This window comes from Streptopelia decaocto, assembly GCF_964273445.1.
Source record: "Streptopelia decaocto genome assembly, chromosome: 4".
NCBI classification, from domain to species: domain Eukaryota; kingdom Metazoa; phylum Chordata; class Aves; order Columbiformes; family Columbidae; genus Streptopelia; species Streptopelia decaocto.
In genome coordinates, this window is record NC_138658.1 from 9,015,776 (window position 1) to 9,032,538 (window position 16,763).

A 16,763-nucleotide genomic window follows, 5' to 3' on the forward strand; every position below is an offset into this window, starting at 1 on the left:
AGCACTTACTTTTCTAAGCAGCAGGTACCTCCATGTTAAAGCAAAGGGAGTCCCATTAAAATTCAAAAGTGTGTTGAATAAAATTACATCTTGTTCAGCAACACGTTATATACTTCTGTTCTTGTTGGGAAGTTATGCCTTCAGCTGTTTTGCTGCCGATTTTCATTCTTTTCCCGAATCAAAATACGTTTTACCTTGTGACTGAAGTGAAGACAAAAAAAAAAAAATCCTGGCGGGTATTTCAGTATTGTGATCAGGATTCACCTCTACTAAAACATGGAAGCACTTACTTCTTTTAAGTCACAGAAAGCACCTCCATGTTAAAGTAAAAGGGGTCCACAAAAAAAATTGTAGTTATAAAACGATGCATGTCCTCTTCTGCTGAGATTCTGAGACTCCTGCATCTAATACAGAAAAAGTTTTAAATTTTAGTTAACTAGAGCAAGAAAAAAAAATTAAAAGTTTTAAAGAGCACAATAGTTAACTAGAGCAAGAAAAAAAAAAATAAAGTTTTAAAAGAGCACAAGCATTGCATATACTTGCCTGACTCATTCCCTGTGGTCTTCTCTTCCTCCACTTAACAAGTAGCTCCTTGAGCCTGTATTTATACCATACCTTGCGATGGAATGGTGTTGCCTTTTTATCTCAGAGAATCATTACGTGGGTCTTTTGTTATTTTAATGTCTTTGCTCTGTTGAGAATGTATGATCCTGGGTGAGTCTGGATGCTTTTTTGAAGTATACAGTTGTCAATGTTAACAGCTAAAACCATTACCACAAGATATCCTCCTCTTTAAAAATCCTCTATCAGCTTGTTTGATAGCACAGATTAGGGTAACAATGAGTCGTTCTCACAGTGGCACTATAGGCATTGTGTTTCTGTGGAGCAAAGCTCTAGCTGTTTGCAGAAACATCACCATGTTAAATGTATGTAAATATATAAATTGCTTCCATGTGGTGGTATTTTTTAGCCAAAATGCATTTGAATGGTAAGGAATGTTCTTATCTCAGTAGGTTTTTAGTGAGTTTAACCAGTTGTTGATTTTCCATCAATGATTTTTCTAGAAAATAAAGGACTGATTCTTAATATAGTAACACAGGAGCGGGTTCACTGAACTAATTCAGTCAATTCAGAGTTCACTGTCTCTGAATTAACTCTGAGTTTAGTGCTTATGCTCTGTGTAGTTCCAGGAGAAAACACAGTTTACCAAGCTGTTCTCTGTTTTCTGCATATGTAAAACAAATCTGGGAGTCACTCTGTTTAAATGATAGGTTGATCTTGTTAGAACTTGACTGGAATATTAAAAACTACAGCAAAATAAACTTTGTCAATATCTGCATTTTTGTTAATATGCCCTAAGTGCAAGGAGAAATCTTATGGTAAGAAGGGTCTGCACTGCTCGCCAAGTTCAGCTTAAGCTATTTGTAAACTGTTTTGTCTTAAGTTGATTGTGAGTTTCCTTTTTTTGTTTTTATTTCCCCATTTGTTTGTTTTCCTATTTACGATTGACATCCTATTGCTGTGTCGTCACTTACAGGACCGAATGGATGGAATTGAAGCAAGAATATTTGGCCCTTCAAAAAGCCAGTATGGCCGCCTTAAAGAAAACAATGTCTCAAATCAAACCTGAACCTGTGGGAGAGATGGAAACAGACTCTTGTGCACGGAAGTCTCAATGTAAAAAACGATAAATGTAATCCTGTTTGTGATGGGTTTTTGACTTGTTTTCATGATTCTAGTACACAAATATAGAGTGATTTAAGACAATGATCTTCCAGAAACACTGCAAAATTATTTTCTCTAATGCTGGTGCTTTCTCTCAATGCTAAATATTATTAAAAGCACCCCACCCCGACCTGTTTAGATAGATTTGGGACTTAAGAATTATATAAGTAAAGAATAAAGAAGTAATTCCAACAGCATTCTTAAAGCTTAAGGATCTTCACAGGTAATTATCAAACCCTTGCAGAGGCGTAGTCGAGGATCAGCCTTTTTGGTGATGTAACTTGGCCTGATGTGCTTAGGCTTAACTATACCTGCAGGGATTTACCTAACTATTTCTCTAAGTACAGCATTCAAAAATGGCTTGCAATTGGGTTTTATCAGCTTTATGTTTAAAAGTAGCTTTCTATTTATGTTGCCTTAGTTCAATTTTTACATTTCTCAGAGATAGAATTGCTCTTTTTTCTGTGGATCCGCTATACATCACTGACTTCAATACCAATGTTGTAATGCTTATTTTTTAATCACTTGAAAACTGAGGGTTTGACTTAACTGTGATTGATAGAATAGAAAATATTCTTATAAGGAGTCCTTGTAGGCTGTAAAAACTTTTCTAAGACTTTTTTTAATTAACATTGACTAGTGAGAACAGTCATGATCCTAGATTTAAAAAAATACAACACAAAAGAAAACAACAAAAAAAACACCAAACAAAACCACACCTTAGCAATACTCGATGCTGCTCTGGTTTCATTTCTGCTGCTTTTGTAGCATCTTTAGCTTGTCAAACTAATAAATGTAATTTTCTTTTCTCTCCCCCCGCCTTTTTCACATTGACCAGCCACCAGTGAAGATTCTGCCCCTCCTGCCAAGGCCAACACAATGGGCCCCCAGTTTGTGAGTGGAGTAATTGTGAAGATCATTAGCACTGAGCCCCTGCCAGGCAGGAAGCAGATCAAGGTAATGCCTTTGTAACCTCAGGGTAGCTGTTAGCCTTTCCTCTTACAGTGTCCCCAACATGTTTGAATATGGAATGCCATTTAAACAAGTCTTACTGATTTTTGTTTGTTTGGCCAGTAGTTGTGTACAGATGCTTCTCTAGTAGCTGTTAATGGAAGATTTTACAACGGCAAAATATGGTAAAGAGGATGCTTCAAAGCAAAAAGTAGCCTTTAGGGTGCTTGAAGCAATGTCAAGTTCACAATGAAAATTATGACAAAAATAAATAATGTTCTGGAGGATGAGTAGTTTTCCATCTGCATCCCCTGTTACCATGTCTTTGCATTTTCTGTGTGAAAAACATGGTTGATTTGTATATTGTTAAAAGTAAATAACTGTTAAAATCAATCTTAGTTTAAAAAGAGAAGTTAAAAGCAAAGTGGATGTGATGTTTGTTATTTGTAATTGTACCAGTCATTCTGGCAAAATTCAGATCAAGACATCTGTAATAGTATATTGGGGTTTTTGCTATTAACAGGAATTTGGGAGTGAGAAGATGCTCTCTGCATGAGAAAACAATTGTGTTATTTTTTTTTTTAGTGAGAAATTGACCATTACAAACCCTCCAGTTCAGTGAGAATGGCAGCAATAGAACTTGTCCAGTGTGTTTTATTTTTTCCTATGACATTTACTTTTTTCCTCAATTTTAAAAGTGGTTAGAATAACCTAAATTTTGTGTTGTTGTGATATGAAAGTTACATGTTAAGTAGAATATTTTCTTTTAAGAAAAATAGCAGTTTTAAGCTGCATCCTTTTGAAATGGAAATACTAAACGTTTTCAAAGGAAATAATAGGCTTTTTCCCAATACTGAACTTTCTGTGAATGTGACACATTACTTTTTCTTTCACAAATTACACTTTTGGATGAATACTACTGGAAAGAATTTGAACAGCTTTAACTCATGCTAGAAGAAATATTTGGATGGCTTAGGAAAATGAGAGAATGGTTCAAAATGGAATTTCTGAGATGACTTCTCAGACTTCTCAGTATTTATAACTGAGTGGTCCATTTGAAGTCACTGACTGCTTGCAAGCATGTGAAGTTTAGTCTGTGCATAAATCTAAGGAAGATGAGAGATGTCTCTTTTACTGAAAACAAACTGGTGATATGGTTTCAGCTTAGTCCTGCCCGCCTAGGGGTATTTGTAGGCAGTTATCTGAGTGCTGGAGGCCCTGAGAGCAGGCTACAGTTGTCACTATCATGTTTGAGGGCCCCTTTGGATGTGGTTTTACGCTTCACTGTGTTAAGTTTGTGTCACAACTTAATATATGGTGGGCAGGGAGTAAGCTTACTGTTCCCACAGTAGCTGAAAACAAACTTAGTTTGGTATTTACAGGTACAAAAGTTACTCTTGTGGTTTAGTTTTAGGCAAGTATTTCAAGGAAAACTAATTCTTTATGGAAGTAAATAATAAATAGATAGGCATAATAATAAATAGGCAAAACGTTAGCAAACAAATACGGCAAACTTTTTAGGGAGAAATATAATTGCAGAATACAACTGTAGCTGGAAGAAGCAATAATCTTCAGGGCGCACCAGCCCTTTCTTGGGTCAGCAGTGGAAGCTGCAATCTGTACTTGATGCGTACTCATTTGTTGTTTGTTGGTTTTTTTCTGGCCCCAGTAGTTGCTTTCATTGAAAGTATTACTTTGACAAAACCCTGCCCATGTTGCTAGACTGTCATAGCTACAGCAGCACACCCTGCCATAAAGCAATGGAGTTTTTTCCTTAATGAACTTCCAGGTTTGATCTGTATTTCTGGTTGTGTGGCAGGCATACTTCCACACACTGGAAAGGTCTTTGCAGAGTAGTTTTAATTTTTTGCTTGGCTACTTCCACATTTTGCTCTTAAGGTGCTTCTCTGAGATGATACCATTTTCCAGATCCAGTACACTCTTTGGGTCGTTGTAGTTTCCCACTTTAGGATACGAGAATTAAGAGTGGAAAGTAGCTTTGGTTGGCTCTCTAGCAATCTCACAGTATAGGCACGTAATCTTTGTTTTAAGGCTGTCCTTGGTAGTGGAGGGTTAAAAGCAGTGTGTTCTTCTTGAATGGAAGCATCTTACTTGAGCTGCCTGCTGTGACCAAAATTGACTAGGAATGTGTGGTCTTAGTTAATTTCCCTAACAGCAGGTATTACAAGTGAAGTACTTCATCTGGAAGAGCATGTGTGGCTCTTCTTCCTTCAGCTGTTAGTGAAAATTTTCAGGCAGAGGTCACTTCATAAAGATAGGAAGGGTTGGTTTACTCATTTCTGAAATAACCTCCATGAATGAGCTTGCTTTTATATATTTCATGTGTAGAATGAAGTTAGATGCATGTCAGTCCAACAGAAAAGTATATATTTTTTTTTAATAGATCATAAGGATACAGTATTGAAATAAATGGGCAATTACTCATGCTTCATTAGTAAAATTATTGTTATGCAAATAATAACATATTCGAGAATTACTGCTTTAAATTGTTCTTGGAGGGTAGAATGAGAGATTAATGTATTTAGCTGTAGGCTCATAAATCAGAATTCAGTTACAACCTTTTTATGAAAATACATTCATTCAAAAGTAATTGACAAGAGATCAATTGATTAAATGAAAAAGTTCCGTTATTTCCTTCTACTATATGGCTTTCTTGAAAATGTCAAGTACTTACAAGTTGAATGGTCAAAAAGTTGCTTTTTTGTGTTCTTTTTTAAAGTCTGGTTTCTGGTCTGTGTTCTCTCTCATGCCTTGATAGGATGCTTTGACGGTGCTGGTTGATGTTGCTTATGTGGACATGCTGGAGGGAGACACAGAATGTCATGTGCGTTTTAAAACACCTGAGGATGCACAGGTTGTCATGAAATCATACAAAGAAATACAGATCAAAAACAACTGGAAATTTGAAATTCTCACTGGTAAGACATTTTTTAATGGTAGTACTGGAGAAGACTTAATTACTGTGAAAAGGGTTGTATTGCATGGTAGCTTTGCAGATATATTTAGATATCTTGGTAGCTGTGGAAAAGACTGCCTTTTTATTATTCCACCAGTCTTCTCATTTTGCTATTATAGTGAAATTGGTAAAATAGGAAGGGTTTTTCTGCCACAGTTCAGAGCAAAATAATTATTTTGCTTGCCTTTATCAACTTAATTCTGTTCTTTTGAGATTAATTTATTTACATCACATCTAGTGGCGATGGACTATAGACCTTAATTCACATTTTAGCTATATGAATATAACATTCTGATGATGCAAAATAATTTTAAATGAAGATTTTCTTAAATACTGAACTTCTGATGTGTGAAATAACAGGACAAAAGACTAACAGTATGGATATACTTACGGTGGTTTTAACACTTGCCTTCTAATTAACCTTTTTTTTTTAGACAGCTGAATAGCTTATGCCAGAGTAATGCCTTTTTTGTTAAATTGTATTTACACTAAAATTTGTACTAGCTTGCTTTGGAACTTCACCATAATGTGTGTTGTTATTTTTTCAGAGAATACTCTGGTGTTCTAAGTGTATATCTGGCATTAGATTAGACTAGTCTTCCAAGTGCAGAGAAACCTCTTTATGAAAATCAGGGAAGATAAGGGGAAAGGGGGCAATCTCTCAAACTTTGTTATGGTATTAATACAGCTTTTACGTTATACCCATGCACTAAAATCTAAATGTGAAGAGGGGAAAAACAAAACCAAAAAACAACAACAACAAAACCACAGCACCCACCACCACAGATAAAACAATCCAGATGGGATTCTCTCATCTACACATTTAAATGTTTTACCTCACTCCTGCACAGATCCTTATATAGGGCCAAGTTCTATGCGTGCAGGGATGTAAACCCACATAAATGTCAATTAAGGATTGCAGAGGGAAGAGTTATAATGGAAGCATTAACCTTCATAATAATATCAAAGTTAATTAAAGTTTGAGACTCACTGAATGCTGCTAACGTCATTTTGAGATAGATTTGTCTCCAGAGTGTTCTGTGTTCCAGAGATCCACAAACAGCTTGAAATACGGCATTTTACAGCTGTGTGCTCTGTGTGTATTTGTCACTGGTTTTGTATCCTTATATAAAAGAGTGTACTAGTAGATTGGGACTAAGTACTACACTGTAGGATTGTTCCTTTCATAGTCTTAATGGTGGGGTTTTTTTCAAACTGGTTCATTGAAATAAGAATGGAAGGCTTCTGAAGAACCCAGAAGTGACTCACAGTAAGGATTTCAGCTTTTCTTGGTTGCATAAGGTAAATACAGAGAACAAGAATAAGGAAAGAATCTTTAATGTTTCCCACTTCAGGGACTAAAGCTATCCCAGCGGTATCTTGCTTTTTAGGACTTGATTTTGACTAAATGTCTTCAGTTTTTCATCTAACAAGATATTAAACATCTATGGTAATGTTTAGATGTCACTGTGATTGAATGTGGAAATAAGGCTGTTGAAATAGATGCAAAATTGGTTCTCAGAATTATTAATTCCATAACTTTTGCAGGAATCTTTTCCAAGATGACTTGGAAAGTTTCTTGTAACTGAAGACTTCCCATGAGACTGTACAACATTATTTCACAAAATTCCCATCAGCAAAAATGAGGAAAAAGCAGAGGAAACAGTGGCAAACTGCTTCTTACTGCAAAACAGCTGCTGAAAAAAACCTGCAAAATTATTTCCTCTCATATTCATCCCCATGTTTTAAGAAACACACCCACAAAGTCCCCCGAGTTTGCTTCCAACAATGGTTTTGATGAATCAAGACAATCTCAGCCATTCTTACAGTATTTTTTTTTCTGTTTAAAATTAGTCAGAAGTTGAGTACATCAGTAAATCAAAGGGCCTCTGAGTGCTGTGGTGAAACTTTAGCTAAAACTGAGCTACTTCTGGTAATTACATGTAAAGAATGATGTTTGCATATTTCCAAGTTTCCTTTTTGTTGTTGTGTTTTTAAAACTACTTGCTCAGGAAAACTTAGATGCCTTGGCAATCCAGTCCTAAAGTTAATAAAATGCATAGGACGTTGATTCAGGTCTGCTCCAGCCTGTACAAGAGCAGAGACGTCAGTGTCAGCTTTAAGCTTCTTTGGACAGTGTTTTTTCCTTCGTTCACCTCCGTGTGTGTTGGTCAGATGTTGCAATGCTGTATAACTTCTCTGACTAGGAAATTTAAGACTAAATGGACTCGTTAGGTTTCCCTAACAGGTATTTTCACATATGTTTACCTTAGAAAGATTCTTCCTCATCACAGCTGAAAACACTGCATCTACTTGTATTGAATACTTTTGTTCATGCACTGTAATGTTAATTTGTTTTTCAAGGCGATCATGAACAACGTTACTGGCAGAAGATTTTGGTGGACAGACAAGCTAAACTTAACCAGCCTCGAGAAAAGAAGCGGGGTACTGAGAAGGTAACTTGCAAGTCAGGTTTTTCTTTTTCCTGTATGGCCACAGTTGAAAATAGGACTCTCTTTCTGCATAGGTCTACGTTTTGTGGTACTTTAACATTTGGTTCTGTATTTAATCCACTTAGACCACTTTCTACTGACTTCGCAGCAGGATTTTACAGCCACAAAATAGAGAATGTGTGGCTTTCCTGGTCCAATACCAAATGCAGGGCTTGTCTGTAGGGAGACAATCAGAGAAAGTTAAGGACATGACTGAAGGTATGAAGTTAGTTTGTAAGCTGGATTTCCTTTAAAACTCTGGGTGCACTCATTAAATTTTAGTCCTGATTTGCTCTTGGTTTGTTCTCTAGCGTGTTAAATAAGATGGTTTTCTTCAGAATGAATTAATTTTCTCACAATTTGCACATTTTTTAAAATGTACAGTTCCTAGTGCAGTCAAGAGCCTTTGCAACAGTGTGTGTATGTCCTGTTCCTGACAAATCTGAATGCTGCTACCAGCATCCGTAGCTGAGCAACTTCCAGACCAGAACTGCCTAACATCTAGTGAACTCAGAGCACACAGGAGCTTGAGTCTGCTTGCTCTTGCTCTGTCAAACCGCTGCCTTTACTACCTCTAGCACTGTGGTTCATCTGAAATAGCCTTCCAGCCTTGACCTTGGTGTGCTTCTCAGGCCGTGGTGTTGAGAATGTGTTGCAATGAACTTGCAGTCTGCAGTCTCCACTCCTGTCCCACAAGATCATTCCAGGCTTGAAGGGTTTTTGATTAGGACAGTGAGCTCCTTTACCCGACAGAGAGGAGCCAAAGAGCATTTCACAGACATTTTATTGCTATGTTTACTTCACACACATTGCAGATAAGGCTTCCGCGTTGGCTTTAAGCTGAATCTTTATGCTCTTGCTTGTAAAACTTCAAAATCATCTGACCTTAATTATTTTCTGGTGACTTTAGAGACTTGCTGTAACTTTCATTTACTAGATGTGCCCGTGATGCACACAATACCAAAAATTTCCTAGTTGTTCCATATATAGTATAAAATAAATACTACATTCACCTAAAAAAACAGCAGTTATACAGGTCAGAACCTTGTCTTGCACAAGGTGTATTTTGCATGTATTATCTTGTTTGTCTAAATGCTCTTTCAGAGATCAAACGAATCTAGTTCTTTTAAACAAAGATGTGCACAAAGAATTTCCCCAAATGACTGATTTAATTTTTTAAAAGCATAAAAATAGCATTGGCTCTAGCCGCTATTCTTTAATATAAGCAGTAACGTAATGTGAAAACTGTACACTTTAGAGCCTTTTACAGGGTGCTGCCAGTGGTTTTTATTCTTTTTTTTTTTTTTAATGTACTTTTACTTTTTTTTAAACAAAAGGTACCAGGCACCTTTGACTTGAATTTGGACTGTAGGTGTCCTGCTCTCAGGTTTCTGTTCTTCATCTTTGGAAGACTGGTACTTGTTGACCAAACTGGCGTAAATTAGCCAGTAATGTACCTCATTGAGGCTTGCAAGTCTGAACTGTCTCAGTTCTGCCTAACAAAAGGAGCAGCAAGGATGCAAACTCCTGCTCCTCCCCCTTACACATCACCTTGCAACACCAGGAGGTGTTAACTTCAAAGCTTAGTGAATACTATTTAAATGCTAACACTGTTAAGCAAAACATCAAGAAAAGAATGCCTCATTGTAGTCTTAACTGTTTCCTTACTTCCAGATAATTAGGAAAACATTGTTTCTTTCTCTGATCATTAATGTTAATTGTAATATTTTATTTGAAACTTCTCCCAAAGTACTCACAAGTTCACTTCTTTGAAGGTTCCAATAAAAGGAAGGAAAAAAATAGATTAATTCATAATTAAACATGTACAGCTGAATATTCCGTTAGTGTATCTTTCTTGTAAAGATCAATTCTGTTAAGGGCTTTAAAATCCCTTACAAGATCTCTCTTTGAAGATGAGCATTTGCCTATTAACTGTTTTATACTTGTAATAAAGACAGCGTTTCTGAGATCCTTTAATTAGTGTTTAAATGTAGGCTTAAAAGTTATATCCATAAAAGCTATGTAGCTGCAGTGATATCAATGTATTTATCATAATAATGATGGGAATAATACAGTCATTGTTGCATGGACTGTGTCACATTACAGGCAGTACACAGTAACAGAGCACAGAGTGGTGCTTCTGAGGGTAACTTATTTTCCGGGTGTTTTCCAAAGTCCAGGCTTACTCAGCTTTCCTGCAGTGGAGTCCTGTGGGATGCCAGGATAAAGGTTAATGGTCACTTCAGCAGAGGGTTTCTGGCGTAATGCCTGCCCCCAAAAAGCTGTGCTAGAGATTTTACTTTCTATGGCATAGTTCTTAAACTAAATGTCCAAAAGAGACCAGGTATCTAAAGGTTCCCCAAAACTTGGGACTAATGCCTCGCCGTCCTTTGGAGTTAAAACAATATTTATTGTCAAGGCTTTGCCCCCAAGCGTGGTCACTGGCTTTCTGTAACCTCTGTACTCCTCTCTGCTGCCCATTCCCGTGTTCTCTTTAGCCTGTTGTTCAACTGTGTGATAAAATAACCTTAGTGATTTAGTGATGCAGATTAAATCCTCCTTGCCAGAACTGCTTCTTTAGGGCTGTTGCCGTTTAGTTTATTCATACCTAAAGCAATTCATCAGTCTGTAGCCTTAAACTCTCTAAACTGATTGAAGTCTTCTGTTCTCAAAGCAAAGGCAGGAGTGCCTGCAAGCTTTCCACCTGGGTACTTGTCTGCTGGGGGAGGTGCTACTGAGCCCAGTTTACACCTTGTACACCCCCTTGCCTAGAAGGAAATGAAGTTTAAGAGGGTGGGAGTGGTGGTAGAAGTGAAAGGCATTCGGGGAGGAAGTGAGAATTGGGTATTTGAGAAGGGTGGAATAATTTGCAGAACATATGGGAAGGGAGGATAGTGGGAATGCCTGGGCACAGCCTACACTGGTCTCTTCTGATGATGCCTGGGGCTCCGGGGCTGTGTCCTTGCTAGACTGACCGGTTTCTTCTCTGTATACTAGTGGGGAGAGGTCGTACTCCAGGGCACAAATAAGCCCCCTTCCCTGGTTCTATGAAGTTGGTATCTCTGGAAAGGCTGGGTACTTGTTTGGAGACAGTAATAGTGGTGTACTTAGAAATATGTGGTGGCACTGCATTGATTAGCTGAAAATGAGAAGCCTTGAGGCCTCTTAAAAATTCTCTAGCTCTGAGGTGCTGGTATAGAAACACTCACTGATATGAACTAGGCAATTTATAACTTTTGGCTTTTCTTCCGGTGTTGGTGATTCTCCATGCCATACGTTGAACGAATGCGCTACTGTACTCCTCGCTTCTTTTTAGGGCTTAACTCTTTTTATCCTTTGCTTTCAGATACCAGAGAATAAAAGTAACCCTTAGTTACACCTTTAGATCAATTTATTTCTGGAGAATGCTTGAGAAATTCATCCGTCAGAAGTTATGGTCTGCTGCTGTTGAGAACATGTTAAGGATTCCAATCAAGTTAAATGCTAGGGGGTGTAGGGGGGAAGTAGCAGTACAACTGTGGTAGTGTAATTTACATTGCAGCACAGCAAACAATGCATCTGTGCAATGTCAGTGTAGGGTGTAATTCCTGAGTGTGGTCACCGATGCAGCAGCACAGCTTGCACTTTCATGCTGTGTACAACATGCAGTGTCTGCAGAACGTAGTGGTGACCACAGTCATATGGATAAATAGTAAATAATTTTATTTATATGTGAAACTTTTCAAACCTAGCAAACTGTACTGGATTGCCTAGTGAGCAAGTCTCCCTTTTGTCTCAGCACCAGCTAAATGTTTTAGTAGTCTCCATCAGATAGGTTAATGTGGATTTTACGCAGATGCATTACAGATGTGCCTGTGTTCATAGGAGTTTCCTGCTTTCTCACTTTTTAAATTCAGATTAGGCAGCCTGTCTTGTTCTTTACATTTTTATTTTATGTATTATCTTTTTTTTTTCCTATCTTATTCATGTAACAATTACCTCATGAGCTCTTGCCTATGGTTAAGGAATCTTATGGGGTATCACAGTAACAAAGCTTGTACCTTTGTTGGGTATTACCATGACTTTGTTGCAGTACTGTGAGTGTTCTAATATGGATGCTTTAAAGACAAGTATGTTTTTAAAATTGTTCTCTGCCTGAAGACACAGTACACAGAAGTTGAAAATTAGCAGGTTAGTTATATTCCACAAGAGCATTTGTTGTACCTCTGTACTGGGAGCAGCTTTCTCATCTGCTAAGAAATATGCAGTCACACTAGTGACTGCACATGTGTCCTCTGAAACAAATACATGAAACAGAAACAAACTGGAAAACTGGAGATAAACTTCGTATTATCCAAATTATGGCAGTAATGTTTTTCTTTCCAGTTACTTTGTGGTTTTAGCTCTTTGCAAGAAAGCAAAACAACAGTTTGGCCTGCAGTGGGTGGTATGGCATTCCTACTGAGATTGTTGGCCTGAAGTGTAAATATCCTAAAAGATCCCAGATACCCTAGTATCTCTATAGGAAACTGGATTTAGCTATGCACAAGTGTGGCTTTGGATTCCCTGTGTAAAGTGTGAAGCTGTGAGGGTGGAGAGGAATGTCCTGTTCCAGGGAGAAGGTAAACTGTGAGAGTCCCTGAACTGCCATGGAGCTCTGCATGTCGGGGGAGTGGTGGACTGAAGGTGTTCATAGTCTCCTGCAGGGCAAGCAAGGCTGCCTTAGCAGGAGGGAGACAGAACTACTGCCACAGTGAAAGGTTGTCTGGTCAAAGGTAGAAGCTGCAGGTACTTGTAATATTACAGGACTGAGACGTGTGGTTTCTGTTAATACTCACTGTTCAGCACTTACAGCTCCATTTTGTGTGGAAAAGTAAACCAGTCCCAGCTACCCTAGTAATATAGTCAATCTCACTAAAATGCAACTGAGAACAAACAAATACCTGGTCAGACGAGGTTTTGAGTTAGGAGTTCCTAGCATTGAAACTAAGAAATAACAGTATAATTGACTCTGCTGTTAAGTTTAAGCGGCATTCTTTATTTTATCAGTGCTGGGGAAACACTGGGGATTATCACAGAATCACAGAATCGACTGGGTTGGAAAAGACCTCAGAGATCATCAAGTCCAACCCTTGGTCCAACTCTAATCCGTTTACTAGATTGTGGCATTAAGTGCCATGTCCAATCTCAGTTTAAAAACCTCCAGGGACGGCGAGTCCACCACCTCCCTGGGCAGGCCATTCCAATGCCTGACCACTCTCTCTGTAAATAATTTCTTTCTAATATCCAACCTAAATTTCTCCTGGCAGAGTTTAAGCCCATGCCCCCTTGTCCTATTGGTAACTGCAATAATCCATAAGTGCTCCCGTCCATAAGTGCTCCAGTGACTTGGTGCTTTTGCATTGCTTCTATTCACATAATTATTACATATGCATTACAATTTTTGAAAATGTTGACATACAGTACATCTATACTAAGAAATGATCGATGATGTTAGGTATAATTGTTTAGTTTCTTACTTACAATACTTGTATTAATTATTAGTTAAATACAAACTAAGCACTCTACTTCTAAATAATATATCACCTAATCTTCTGTCCCCCTCTTGTCATGCAGAGGGATCTAAAGGTTGAAAAGTAGCCCCTCGTTTTGCAGGCGGTCAGAAAGCATTTATCTCATGTCAATTGGTTATGTGAGTTTGGCAGCTTCTCTTCAGCATCACTGTTCCTCTGAACCGCAAGGTTATTTCTCGAGATTAATTCTCAGCAGCGTTGTAATCTGTACTGTGCTGTTTGCCCAGCCTGAAGGATGGTCCCCATCTGGATTTCAGTGGTTTTTTTCTTTGCTGACTGTAGAAAATGAGACAATACTCCTAAGGCCTTGTTTTTCTTACATCAGTGACAGCATGAATCTGCTAAAAGGGTAGGCTTTTAAAACTTAGTGTATGAGACTGTGTTTTGAGATTTTTGAAGCTGTAATTTTGTTCTCTTCAACCATGTTGGGAGGAAGAAGGGATGCAATGAAAGGTGCTGCACTGTCCAGAGATTGAAAGAGATGTGCTATTTTATATCGTTCTGAGGCAATATTGAAATTATACCAGGGCTGCTTTACTTTTTTTTTTTGTCAGTACATGGTAACTTAGCTGTTCAAAGATGTAGTTTTTCTTATGAAGTTTGATAAATCAGTGAATAATATATTCATGACTGTGGGATAAAATCATAACTATCATTTTCCTCTAATATTTTCTACAATATTTTTCCTGTTTACAGCTGATTGCTAAAGCGGAAAGAATGAGACTTGAAAAGACTCAACAGACAAGTAAACATATTCGCTTCACCGAAGATTACTAATCAAGACTGATTGTGTGTCACTTGAAAGTGAACTAGGTGTTAAACTACCACAGATACCACCGCTTACAGCAAACGAAGTTTGTTTTTTTTTTTTTTAAAGGCATCAAAAACTGGTCCATTTGTTCCATAATTCTGCAGACTGCAAGTATAAAGACTGTTCTGAATCCTGTTTTTAAATAGGCTGAATGTTTACTGCTTCTGAGCCTTTAGGTAAAGCTTTCTGGAGAAAAAAATGTATTAAGAGATCTTGCTTTAGTTCACTTCTGATTTTTTTTTTTTTTGTATGTTGAAGTTTTATACACTAGGTTAAAAATAAAATGCTTGAGAAATTTTCAGTTGTTCGTCTCTAATTCTTCAGTCTGTTTTTGCCACTATAAATAATGAAACTGGTAAATGCTAAATAAACCTCTCTAGGCCTCTGTTTAGTCCATCAATCTGTTGCAAAAATACAATAGAATGACTATATAATCTTCCATGTATTGTAAAGTGGCCAGGACTGTCAGAAAATCTGTCATTGGGAAGTCTGGAAGAAAATTTACTTACATGAAGTGCACACTATAGTGAATTTAGACTTTTTAAAAAGAATTTTTGGGGAAAGACATAAGAAAACCTTTGTTACTTCTGATAACTCTTAACTCCAGAAATAATTCTTGCATACAGATGTGTTAAAGCTGTGTAGTTCTTGAGTTAGGATGGTGATCTTAATGTGGTTCTTTAAAGTATTACATTGTAGACTTGCAATATTAAAAACCAACCAAACAAAAAACACTCCACCAAACAGTAAAACTGAATTATATAGAAGGTTGAACTTAAGTATAACTAAATCTGCTGTTAAAGCTCTCTCAATTAATGTAAAGATAAATTCACATGTTTATCTGTGAGATTGTTTTAGTGAATCTTATTGTGGGAGAAATAAGAAAGACACCTTGATTTATAAAAAGTGTGAAAGTTCCATATAAATAGAAGGACAAGCAAGTTATTTTTGAACGTAGAAGTACATTCCTAAAATAGCATCACAGTTTCTTGAAGGAAATTGTGTCAATGACACCGTAGGTGGTTTTGTGGCTATAGATTTTGCTGGTAAGAGAACATTTTAAAATTCTATAACATTACTGAAGCAGGGTAGGTATTTTCATGATACATATTCTAGTAAAGCTATCTGAGGAATGAATCTGCAGAACTTCTGCTGAATTCTTGAAGGTAGTGTGGGTATAATAGCCACAGTGGCTTTGCAAGCAGGGAAAACAGGATGCCAAGGAGGGGAAAAAAAATGGAAAATACATTTTTTGGGAGACTATATCAAAGCATATTAACTGTAATTGAACTGTCTGAGATAACAATGTAGAGAAGCAGCACAGCAAGAGCAGAGTTTGTTTAAAGCAGTGGGTATGTGCTGCTACTTGTGTATCCTGATGCAGCAGCGATGGGAAGGATTGATGTGCACAGCCCGCAGGCCCAGGGCTCCATCCTTGGAGCACCAGAGCCACCAGCAGATGGGACCAGTCCCCTCTCCTCGGGGAGAACGAGGATTACCACACCTCAGTGGAGAGGGGACGGCAGCGATCAGACTAAAGATACCAAAAATGCAGAGGGGAAAAGTGCAAGATAAGAGACAAATGGGAGGGGAGGCGGCGGGGCTGGGAGCAGAGCACTTGCTAATGGTTCTTGGAAGTTGCATAAGGACAATTGCTCCCAGGGGTCTGCAGGGGCGAGGTGAGAATTAACCTGTCTTCCAGGCGCTCATGCGTGGACTTCAGCAATATTCAGATGTTTAGTCCAATTACAGGATTATTTATTATTTAGATTTCTGCTCCTGTCTTACACTGGGTGGGTGAGATATTTGATGACACGGCAGAGAGAACTGAGATAACCAGCTATGGAATGAATTGATCAATGAATGTCTTCTAGGCATCCTGCCTGAAAGACGGGATTGATTTCCCCCCCCGTTTCTGTGATGTTAAGGGGGAAAAAAAAAACCAAACCAAACACACACAACCGGCCTAGACTGGGTAAAATGTTTTGGATTTTTCTGCTGAAATTAAGTCAAAAATTCATTCATGTTATAAATAATTCAGATCATAAATGATTCAGACTTTTAATGTTTTGTGGAGAGTGGAGCAGAGTTGCAAAAGCCTTCGTTTTGGAGTGTTGCTCTTTTAATAATAGTTGCTGACTTGAACACGTATCAAGAGAAGTCACCCTCTGTTCCTGGCTGTATTTATGTAGGTTAAGTGTTTACAATTAAACATCAGTTTTCTCTTTCTCCTTTTTCAAACTAGTGCAGAAATC

The 16,763-nt window shown here is 37.8% G+C and overlaps 1 protein-coding gene across 1 annotated transcript in view; it reads left to right on the forward strand.

Moving 5' to 3' along the window:
- Nucleotides 1-14,809, forward strand: part of LARP7 (La ribonucleoprotein 7, transcriptional regulator) — a 29,894-nt gene extending 15,085 nt beyond the window's left edge. Inside the window, exons 9-13 of the mRNA XM_082050926.1 lie at nucleotides 1,538-1,677; nucleotides 2,564-2,682; nucleotides 5,456-5,615; nucleotides 8,018-8,109; nucleotides 14,394-14,809. Of these exons, the coding sequence (XP_081907052.1) occupies nucleotides 1,538-1,677; nucleotides 2,564-2,682; nucleotides 5,456-5,615; nucleotides 8,018-8,109; nucleotides 14,394-14,474 (592 nt within the window). The 3' untranslated portion in view covers nucleotides 14,475-14,809. The remainder of the gene's footprint in view (nucleotides 1-1,537; nucleotides 1,678-2,563; nucleotides 2,683-5,455; nucleotides 5,616-8,017; nucleotides 8,110-14,393) is intronic.
- Nucleotides 14,810-16,763: the final 1,954 nt, after the last annotated feature.